The 12102-nt window shown below is 46.3% G+C and overlaps 1 protein-coding gene across 1 annotated transcript; it reads right to left on the reverse strand.

Moving 5' to 3' along the window:
* Positions 1–319: 319 nt before the first annotated feature.
* LOC131287623 (b(0,+)-type amino acid transporter 1) lies at positions 320–9160 on the reverse strand. The gene is made up of 11 exons (XM_058316687.1): positions 9028–9160; positions 6961–7086; positions 6303–6422; positions 6097–6198; positions 3489–3731; positions 1971–2241; positions 1612–1839; positions 1432–1528; positions 1205–1354; positions 972–1140; positions 320–390 (listed from the first exon to the last, which is right to left on the reverse strand). Exons 1-11 carry the CDS (start codon positions 9158–9160, stop codon positions 320–322), a joined length of 1710 nt encoding a protein of 569 aa, XP_058172670.1.
* Between the last annotated feature and the right edge of the window lie 2942 nt (positions 9161–12102).

The following is a 12102-nucleotide window of genomic DNA, read 5'->3' on the forward strand; positions in this document are numbered from 1 at the left end:
GTCTCCTTTCTGCCTACCGGCCGTAGCCATAGAGAGCGAGCACACGGGGACACGGTTCCAATTCCACAAGTCACAAAGTATCCGACCAACGGTTTATGAACTTCTAAAGTTCTCCAGCCGCTTTCCAGCGCTTTTGCGACCGCGTCATTTTAAGCGTTGCTTAGTTATTGGTGTGATTAAGTACGGGATGCATAGCACTAGAGGGGACTGTGTGACCCCTCCCGGTCTCCCGACTAGCCAAAGGATTATGTTTATGGTTGCTTGTCTGGTTACTTTGTGCCGCAGAAAGTCCGAGCTACAAACGTGGGGGGTAGGTTTACTAGTCGAACATCGCCATCGTGGTCGTGGGGACCACTTCGAACAGCATTTGGAAGAAGAGGGTAACATTGTCTGCAATAGAAAAGAAGAAAGAGAACAATTAGTTTATTTGCTTTACAAAGAACAGATATTACACGAAGGATGTGTTTCCATAGTAACGAGCAGGCTTCACAAGGGAAGGCTGCGTAACGATCCGTAACGCTTTGAAATGTGTCACCCAACGAAGCTTGAAGTTTGGCCGTCAAGCTCGCGCATCGCGCTGTGCATAATTTAACTCAACCAAGCAAACCAACATTTTATTTATACATTTTGGGACAAAGTAACCGAACTCATTGGCTCATGGTGTAGAGAATTTTGGGAGGCATGCGGCTTCAATCTTGACGGGCGTTCGAAGGAAGAGAAGAGTGTTATCAAGTGAAAATTAAAAAAAAACACCGGATGGTTATTAATTTTTGCACAGAATAACCTTCGAGCGTCGGTGGCCGGTTCGAGTACGAGTAAAAGAACCCTCATACAATCACTGAAACAGTGCAGCACCTATCGCCATTCGTTCGGTTTGGTGGGGAAGGATCTTCGCGAGCTATTTTTAAACCATTTGCCATCGTGTTGGCGACGACATAGGATTACGCGATTACGCGAGAAGATTTACTTACTCATGAACTTTGGATGGTAGCCGTAGTGCACGAAGGGAACGTAGAGGATCAGCCCGGCCAGTATGAACAGCACTGCGTACAGGTACTCGATTTGCGGGTTGTCGATGATAGGCGCCACGACAAGGTAGCCGGAAATGACCATAACCAGAATTGGAATGATGATTGGAACCTGCGGGAATGCAACGGTGTCGGTTAGATCGTGGTAGGTTTCGACGGTGCCAGACGGTGCTTACTTTGTAGGGCCTAGGGTAGTTCGGTTTGGTGTAACGCATGACGATGAGGGCCACCATCGCGCCACCGTAGAAGATCCACGCGGTGAAGCTGAAGAAGTCGATCAGGGAATCGATCGTACCGTACAGAACCATTGCGCCGGCAATCAGAGACTGTAAAAGGCAGACCCAGTGAGCCATTGAGGGAGGAGGAGGTCTAGCTAGCATTCAGCCAGCGAATGGAAACTTACGTGAAAGATCAATCCCGGTGCCGGAGTGAGACGACGGACGTGCACGTACGACAGTATGTCCAGCAGATGTCCCTCACGACTCGCAGCGAAACAGAGCCTTTTGAAAGGAAGACACAAAGGGGAAACATAAGACGACATTTTCCGCAGCTCAACGTGAAGGACATGGCCAACGATACGAACCGACCGGCGGCAAACAAGGTACCATTGGCGCTGCCAAATGTACTGATCGTGACACTCAGCGGCATCAGCCAAGCCATCACGCCCAGGATCCGGTTACCGAACGTTACGGCGACCGCCTCCGACTCGATCATCTCCGTCGGGGACATGGCCGCCAGGTAGGACACGTTGATCAGGGCGTAACAGAGTGTCACCAGCGGGATTCCGATGATGATCGAACGGGGAAGATTTCTGGAGAAAGAAATGAAACATCGGTAAGCGTCCTCTCCAGTTGCCTACATTCAGGCGTCAACGCCTACGTTGACCCACGTTCCTCCATGATTCTCGAGCTAATTTAGATGAATTCTTCTTCGAGTACTCACTTGCTCGGATTCTGGATCTCCTCCGTGACGTAGTTAAGATTGTTCCAACCATCGTACGCCCACAGGCCGGTGTAGAAGGCGGTCGCAATGGCACCCATCGACGGCGTGGCGCCACTAAATGCATTCTGCAGGTGCTGCGTGTTGCCCTGGCACAGCTTGTACGCGCCCCCGCAGATGACGATCAGCACCGCGACCAGCTTGGCCGACGTGAATACGTTCTGCACCGCCATGCCGAGGTTCACACTATAACAATTAACGAATAAAATGCTCACTATTGGATGGCCGGCGCAGGTCCGAGTGCGGGAAGTGGAGAGCGGGCGAGTGGAAAATGGAAGAGAACAACAGAAGAAGAAGAAGGACAACGTCCAATTAGTTAATCCAGCCTTAGCATCCCAAAAGGACGGGTTTTTTTTCAGGAACGAAAGGTAAAAACCATACGCGTTAGGTATTGTGGATTTGTTTTGAGATAACAAAACAACGGAAAGTATAAAATGAAACTAAAACGTGAACCAAAAACAAAAAGAGTATGAGTAATGGCGAGGTGATATGTTCTGTGTGTTTGTGTGTGAGGAATGGAATAGAAGGAAAAACAAAGATACGGTTAATGAAAAGGATACCAACGATGGCGATGAGCATGATTTTGAACGATTACGTGTGCTGTGTGTAATGATGGTGATGCAAAAAGAAGCGTTTCCTCTGTGTTTCGATTCCAGCTCGCGGTTAACGTGAACCATCACTTCGTCGACGTACACATGCACACGAGCACATAGAGAGGCACACACACACACACAAAGAGAGAACAGCCTTTTGGTCCGCGCGCTCGTGGTTGGTGGTGCTGGCCGCCGATGGACCCTTCCGAGGCTCGCCAGGCTTCGATCGGAGGATCGGGGTGGTCACCCTCGGGGCACGGGTGGTAGAAGCCTCGGTCCTCTTCCCACTTGGCACCTCGCGGGAACCACTGGAGGATCGCTTCCCTCGGCGAGTGATCGGAGTTCGGATCGGTCTATAAGAAAAGGACATTTTTAAGCACGCACTGCCACTTGCGTCAGGTCCGGGAAGAAGGTACAGGGAATGCTCTGCCTAGCTGCTGCTGTCATTGCCGATCGAAATCTTCCGGTTCGGTTCGTGTGTGCGCTTTCTGCGTGTGTGCGTTCTTTAATCTCTCTCTCTCTCTCTCTTGTCTCTCTCTCTTTGTGGCACTGTGTCGTGATGTGATGCGGGAGGGTCCACACACACAAATACACACCAGCAGTTCATGTCTGACGGTCTGGAATAGAAGTGGAAGCAGTTCTAGCGACTAAAAACAAACCAAAAACCCAAGGAAAGGAATGTACCGAACTGGCGAAGAAACTGAACCAAACAAATCCGTGGCGCGAGGATCCGCTCCTCAACGAGTGGTGGAACGAATGATCACCAGCGCCGGGGACCAGCGCACGCCATCCGAGGACACTCTTGAAGTGGAAAAATAGGAACAACACGGAAACGGCGGTGGCGGGCGGGCGGATTGGCAACACTTACCAATCGCGAGGATTGCGACCATCTTCACCACACTGAGCGGCGGGTCGCACTCGGACACGAACGCCTCGACGGCGTACTGCGCGAACGACAGACAAATGATCGCCATCTGGGACGGTTTGAGCACCAGCGTCGACACCCACGAGAACAGGAAGGCCGGCCACGCTCCGAACGCATCCATAAAGTATGCCCATTCTGCTCCGGACGAAGTGTTCATCGTGCCTAACTCAGCGTACGCCAATGCACCTGGCAAGGGAATGGAAAGCGAAAGGTGAAAGTTGTTGATTAGTGGACACCCTTAAATCTTCCCCACTCTGGCACGCTGACTTAAAGATGGCCCATGCTGACGTTCATCAAGCGGAGCCATATTTTATGACCGTTTTGCCTTTACTTTAGTTTAATGACTCGCAAGAAGCGATTCGAGATCAGCAACCGGATAGACGCCCGTCTACCTGGCACTTTGACAAACGGATCCTTCTTTAGCATGCATCAACTGTTCGAAACGATGCGTTCAACCGCGGTAAAATAAGGTACAAACGTTGACAAGATCGCCACCATCAACGAAACGGGGCTGGTTAACGAAATATTGTTATAAATAAATTTAACTACTGTGCGGAACGAACGGATTATAGTTCTTTGGTTGCATTGTAAACAATCAAATTCATTAAAAACCATTACTGCGAAGCAAGATGGTTTCAGTTCACGATGGTATTTAACGGCCCATAAAAGCTTAAACTAGAGTTTTCAAATGACATTACCAGAAATAATTAAATTTTATGGACAGAAACTACGATAAAACGGTCGTCCTCAACATCACCTTGAAGATTTGATGAGTTTATCAGAAATATCAACAAACATTTACCTGCTTTTACTTAGTAATTTCAATCGACATTAAACTACGCAGCGGTTTCATCCGTTTGACCTTCGTCTATCATTGAGTACTGGAGAATGTCTCTCCCAAAGCAAACATAAAACTACCCTCATGCTTACCTCAGTTTGCTCTTTTTTCACCATTCGTTAACGATAAATATTTTCCTCCACAGACTTTCCACGTAAGCGCGAAGATAAGGGGGCGTGAAAAAGTATTTTCCGATCCAAACATTCTTTTCGCATCTCGATTTATCGACCTTATCGACGACAATCATCACAAAAAAAAGGAATGTGTGTATGTTTCTCACCCACCACCGATGACGTTACGGTGGGTCGTGCATTAAATTCATTCACGCTATTAATAACCCTGACGGTGTGCGGTTCTCTAGCGACCGCCAGGAAAGGCACGGTTTCGGCCGGTAACAGTAATAGTAGGAATGTTTTGTAAATATTGACTACCACAAAGTACAGTGTAAAAGGTCTTGATGAAGGACGGCGGACACAAAAATAAAAGCAATTATTAAGCAAAGCAAAAACGTAGCGCAAAGTGCGTGTCGAATAGGACGTTAACCATCTTGTATAAGGCTTCGGCAATTCAACCCAAGATTGATAGGACAGACGATCAAGCTCATCGCAAACACAAGCCGGTGAAGGATGGTCAATGATTTAATTCTTTTGAAGTTGTTCATCAAAGTGACGAAGATAAAAGGGGAAACAATCGTTAGAAGCAGTTGTTTAATGATGTTGACAAACGTCAAACGAATGCGTGTTATTCTATTTATATTTTTCAAAAATTGATAATAGACAAACATGATAATAAATAAAAATGCAAAGGCGTTTTCAGTACAAATCTCCTTATGGCACAAACAACCAGGCGTCTCCATTCGTTAAAAACTACCGGGCGCCTCCATTTCTTGAGCCTACGAAATGGGTATCAACTTAAAGTAAACCAAAATAGAATAACAACTTAAGAATCTTTGGAAAATGATTCATATTCTTGTACGATAAAAAAAAGCAATCCTCATCAAAATGATCGGTACCCGAAAACCATAACAAACTCAGCAAAGAATGTGCCACATTAACAAAAGCACCGGGCAGGATTTATTGCACTCGGATGAAACGATTTAATTCACAAAATTTTCGTTCCCATCATGTGATATTTTGCGACCGTGTTGCCTCTTTTTCCTGCCCTTCTTTTCTCTTCCTATCAAATTGCTCTTTTCGCTCATTGTTCATGCATTTGCACCCTACATCCAACAACTGAACCCCGTATCATGCCCCAATCCGTTATTACCAGTGTTAGTCTTTTTTTTTATGATCCGTTTGTTTAAAGTGATATTTTTAGATCGTAGCCGCTTCTCCTAAGGGGCGATGTCTCACGTCAAGATCGCGACATGCGACAGGTTTCGCGACGCGATCGTGCAACAGTTTCCTCTAAGAGACTCGGGTTGCATCACACACTAACGGATACCGCGGTACAAGCGTATTTGTCTGTTGACGCATTTTCTCACGCAAAATCCATTCATAGGATGTCAAGGATTTCCGCCTCCGAAAAATCAACCACAAAATAATTCATAGGTAAACATAGCCAATTTCTCAAACTAGTGACACTTTGTCAAAGTGCAAAGCCCTGCCCGGATGACGCACGTCAACAAAATCCCCGATCAATAGCAAGCGGCAAAGCGGCCCCAAAAACAACCCCTCCTCCCGCATGTCATCGGCTTTGATAAACGTGACTTACCTAACAACGAGAGCAACCCACAGGCCATCCAGATGATAAAGCTCACACCAATGGAACCAGTTCTCACCAGTAAACCAGATGGCGACACGAAAATTCCGGATCCTGCGAAAGAGGGGTGGAGGGAGGCGCATGTATTAGCATGAGAAAGGCATTCATCTTGCGAAAGGTGGGCTCAGCTCACAAGCGACCCAAAGTTCTATACTTACCGATCATGGTGCCGACAATTAAAGCAACCCCACTGAAGAGTCCCACCCGTCTCTTGAGGTGAATAGCGTCGTTCGGCGCTGAGCCCGGCCCCTCCAGCGCGTCCCGCATCCCCCCGGTCCCTGGAAAAGAAAAGGTGTAGGGGAAGATTTTTGCAATGCGTTCACACAAATAACAAGGAAGGTTTTCTCTTGATATATTAATCATCACACTTAAGGTTATAACATCAACATCATCTAGAGAATTCCAAGAAATTGCTCAGTCAGGTCAAGATGTGTTTTCCGGAAGCTTAATTGAGAAAACAATTCGCTAATCCGTGACTTTTCTCTTTCCGGAGGACGGAAGCAACAGCAGAAGTTGCACATGAAATAATTTTAGTTCAAGAACGAAAGTTGCCAGAAAACGGAAATGACTCATCAAATAAATCGCTGGAAAAGCGGCACGATGAGCTAATCTTGTTAATGACCGGCTTATCGGGAAACTGTTGGAAGTGAAGCACTTTGCAAGAGTCTCCTCCGAAACCCGAAAACACTTCGGAAGGACGAAAATAAAGATGCGACACTACAGAGAAAACTACCACTAAGGTCAAGGATAGATCATATCTTCCAACCACTTTCCTTATGTCACTAAGCATAATCGCTTTCGGGTTCTCCTTCTTACCTGATGAGTCGGTCTCTGCCGTTTCGGACGTCCCTCGGCCGAGAGTCCCGTTGTGCTTCGCGGTTCCGTTCCCGTTGTGGGAATTCCAGTCTGTTTTTGATACATCTTTAATTGATCCACTGTGTCCTGAGTTGGGAAGAGCAAAAGAGTGATAAACAAAGCAGATAGCGATTAGAATAATGTTAGTAAACAAACATTTCAGAAGGATAATTTCTTAGACGGGCAATCGAGTGACGAAAGATCCGTTTTTTTCCTAAAACTCCAAGAGCGTCGATGTTTAAATACACTTTCAAATGTCGATGCCCATCCATCAATCAAACAAAACCAAGTCCAACATCGATCCCTTTCGAACACAAACCACGATCTAGGGACGTGTTTCATTTTAATGATGCTACAATTACACTCCGTCCCCTTGGTGCTAATTAATTGCGCGAAGGATATATTTATCAGCCCGCTTCCCGATGCCACTTGAAACCGAATACGACTGGCTTGTTCATCATCGTCAGCGGCGTCACCATCGGGCAACCATGGTAACCATGGCACCGCCGGATTCCTTCGACATTTTTTTTATTACCATTCCGTATAGAATCATGCCGCATGCCGCTGCCAGAATTAAGACTGATGAAGCGGAATTCGAACACGCGCTAAAATTGAACCTTAATTGACTCGCACCGGATGGGCAATGAACTCGTGCGATTCATCGGGTTCTTTAGGGATTCGGACAAACGTTTCCACGATCCACGCACGACGAGCCGATTGAGTTTATTTCCCATAAATCGTACACTTTATCAGTGCGACACTAAAGATTCCTTCGAAGAACTTCTATTGGGATTCATTTTAAATACTTTTTCTACAAACTACTACTTTCCACCAGTTTTTTATTCCACAAAAACAAGTCTTGAATGTTTGTATTTTAGCCGAAAAACATCCGGAAAAAAATGCCCACACGTTTTTTCACACTTTTCTTAATCACGTTTCTCTCTCACCGATGATTCACCACTCTGATTATATGTATCCAATCCACGATCTTGCACTGGCCTTGATCTATTTTTTCCTTTTGCTGGTCGTGTTGGTCTAACCAACCCACGTGAAATCCGAACGAACCAGGGAGACGATTGGGGATTTTGGAATATTTCGAATTTTTGTTGAATTTCATGATTTGCTTTTTATTTAAACCCGCTGAGTGTTGGCAGCTGCTTCTACGTGTCTTCAATGGGAATTTGCAAACTCCTGGTGTCTCATGTGTGTGTCTTTTTCTCTTTCTACCTTTGGTAAACTATGATTTAACACTCCCAGCGGACGATGGAGGCGCCCGGTGGCTTAAAGGATTCCAGGAATCGTTTCCTTTTCGAAAGCGCAAAAAATGCCCGCAAATAACACGGCAATATGAAATGGCAAACAGTCGCAAGCGGACACTGCCCCAGTTTCTCAGGTAAAGATAGAAACGCTCAAGACGTCGCACGCAGTAATCCGGCCAACGACATCGAACCGCACAAATATTACGTTGTGACGCCATTACGGCGACGACGACGACGATGGTAGACGTTGTTATATCATCATGGACTTTACCACCTAAGTGGAATATGGTGAGAAGCTCTAGCAAGCCATGAGTTTATGGATAAGAGAAAATTGGTAGGCCCTTATTAAAAACACTCAAAGTCTGGAAGGTCTGAAAACATTTAATCACCCGAAGTAAACCAAATGGTGAAAAATTCTTGCCCCGTAGAAAATCGATAAACCTATCAAGCTATTTGCACGTCCCCGTTTTCCCACCGACGCTAGGGAAATGGCACGTCACACACTCGTGTCCGAATCGACATCCATCAATCATCACTCAATCTGTTCGTCGCAATTCAGGTATCGGGGTTTCTTTTTCCCGTCGGCCATATGTTGAACATGTTGGCGCTTTCGTGGGCGCTATTTTAATCCCCTCTTTTTCTACTTCACCCTACACCCTCGCCGAAAGTATGTTCGATAGCGTTCGCTTGTAGGAAGGAACTAAGTGCATTCCCATTTGCTTTCTTTTCGGTTTTGTTTCTTCTTTCACCATGATGACGAGGAACGCACCTGCATAGCCATTAGTGCATTGTGTAGGAGCTCCGGCAGATTGCTGCTGCTGCTGTTGGTGTTGGTGTGCGCTACGCTCTTTGGCATCGTGATCAGAGGCTGCCGAGAAGAGCTGGGAGATTGAGCTGCGCATGGCATGAGCGTTCTGAGCAATGTTGTCCCGACCGGTTTCGCAAAAAGATCTCGGGAAATATGCTATATTTTCTACCGACCACACACCACTACAGTTCCGGCATTCGCCCGATCTTCTCCAAACTCGTGCTCTGTGTCGCTCTCGTTCGCCTTCCGTTTATAGATTTTTACGGCTATTTCCTCGCTAATGGAAAGTGGTTGGTTGGATGGAAAAAGGGCGCACTACTCCTCCACGAGAGGTTCTTTCACATCCGAGGACACTACGTAAACTGAAGACACCAAACGAAACGATTCAACACCGATGGAGACGATCAACACACGGGAACTTTGTGCACATATGGCGACCACGTGGTCGAGCGGATCCGGGCAAGCAACACAGTCCTTGGGGATCGTCCACACACCAACGCACACGTGCACACAAACAAACACACACACACAGAGAGAACAACACTCGCTCGCTCGAACGGTACCTCCGGTTTCTTCTGTGGCGATGGCGAAGATCTTTGCCTCCGTTCGAGATAAAACTTGATCTAGCCCGGTTCAGGTTCGGTGTTCAACTGAAAAGATTCTTCGACCGCGATTTGCTTTTTTATAGATCACCCATCCGGCGGCCGGGAGAGCGTACGTGTGTGTGTGTGTGTACATTGGGGTGAAAAATAAAAGCACGAACGCGTTCGTGCATCGTTGTCTGGTTGGGAAGGCAGCCCCCGAAAACACGACACGTCACATAATTTTCGTCGCGATCGGAATACAAAGCAAACCGAAGACCGGATCGAGAAAAAAAAACGACTGCCCTCTGTGACACGACGATCCGATGTCAGACGGTGTGGTCCATCAATCAGGAGCAACGAGCCACACACCGTCACTATCACTAGACAAGCGCAATACAAACAAGGCAGCTCTTCCTCTCGGCTCAAACCGACGATCGTTAGATCATTGGATCGGTCTGAGCAGCGTTCGCGAGCATGAAATATTTCCGAGACATTTTTTTTTTTTCATGGTCAAAAATAACCCAAGAGCCAGGAGTTCAAATCATCGGATCGCATTACTCCCGCACGATCATGTCGTTTAGGGTGTAGTGGAGTAAAATAGACGACTAGGATAATATAGTCCACCTTACTGATATTTGGTGGCAAGACAGGTTCAAAATACAGTCTACAAAGAATATATAATGTGGAGTATGACACTAACTCCTTCTAATAAAAAAAGCTAAATATGTTTATCAATAAATTATGCTTATAAAGGCTAAAATAGTAAATACGACCAGCTTTCATAGACTGGTATACGTGTTAACGGTTGGCAAAAGTCGATTTAAACGCTAGTAATTTTCATTCAAAGTAACCGTCAAACGTCTTCTTCATCTGATCTAGCACTTGTAAAATCGAATTACCAAGGCAGAGCTAAATTTTTCATTCTTTACTATAGTAGTTTAAGTGTCTAGTATTTTAATGTAATAATAGTTGCGCTTATGAAACACGGTCACGTTCCCATGGTAAATGGTTACAAGGGCTGGTTTGAGGTTCACAAAGTGTTTAACAACAAACGATAGTTGCAACCGTTTATAGGATAGTGTATATTACCTCAATTGTCCCTACGATTTTCTTTCTCTCTATTGCGTGACCATAGTGCAGCATCTATTTCTTGTCGTGGCGCCATTAGTGTGACCGAAGAATGCTCACCGGTAAACCTGCATGCTTGCACTTGCCCTTTAGTGACACTACCCTGCAACCTCCCTTTCGATTCCTTTCGCATTCTAACAAGCCGAAGCTGAGAGTGGTTGACGCAGGTGCAGGTTGAGCTTCGCATAGCGCCAAACAAACAAGCACACCAACCGCGGTAGTCACGAGTGAACGATACACTATTCTTCCCCGGCCTTCTTGTAGATCTATCCGATTAACTACCTGTTCCTAATGGATTTCAAGCGGACGTACCGAGATCGTTTTTTATGACTTCACTTACTTTTGAAGACGCCAAATGGGAGGCTGACGACCGATTGCAGCTTGAGTACACACAATTTCGAGCCCACAAATAAATTGGTTAGGACGATTAACTTTTCAAACGACGACGACTTCTAATCATGCGATATTGGATGTTCGTCATGTGATAAGTGGGAGGGAGTGACGTCTAATTTTTATGATAAAATATAATCACCCTCCGGAGACCACCCTAAAAAACAGCTAGACTGGATCCCATGGAAAACTTTCCAATCAATTCCACCTGGGAGGAGAGGTCCGCAGCAATAAACACATATGGGAACTCGTCCCATATGAACCCCTCCCCCCCTAAATTGCTCGTTAAATTAAATCTAAAAGCTCCTGTCCGGTTCGATAATTGCTTCTGTCAGCTTCGCAACAGTGCAACCCAACGTCGGCCCTGTACCCTGGCGCCTGCAGTTAGTAACCGTTTCGTTGGACTGATCTCTTCACAGCTGACTGCACTTTTCCATTAACCCCAACGGTCAGCTCCTACCACCCGCCTGCCTCCATCAAAAGTGTGCCAGACGGGGTTTTCATCGGCAAGGAAGACGCATACACGCAGAAGGAATCGCTCCTTCCGCATCAAACAGGCACCTGATAATGTTTGGCCATCGGTTCCTGTACTTTGGTGTGGTGTTGTATTGTGGCCATAGGTCAGCACTGGTAGTAGGGCTTCAATGAGGTGTGCAGCTGGCAACACATGTAGGGTTAACCCTCATCAACGAAACGAACCTAATGAAACGAACTGCGTTACATTTGCGGCCATAAAGAAAAAGTAAAAAAAGAGGCTGAGGGAAAGCAATCATGTTACGAACCTGTTTGGTACGAAGTGTGATACATTCGTGCAAGTGTGTGAAAATGGTCGTTTTTGGTTGTATCTGTCTGCATTCGTTTCGTGAAAACGTCAGAGCCGGTTCCGTTTCCGACCCGGCGAAAACGCAGCTCCCCCAGAAGACCAAATGGACCG

The sequence above is a fragment of the Anopheles ziemanni genome, chromosome 3 (assembly GCF_943734765.1).
Source record: "Anopheles ziemanni chromosome 3, idAnoZiCoDA_A2_x.2, whole genome shotgun sequence".
NCBI lineage: Eukaryota > Metazoa > Arthropoda > Insecta > Diptera > Culicidae > Anopheles > Anopheles ziemanni.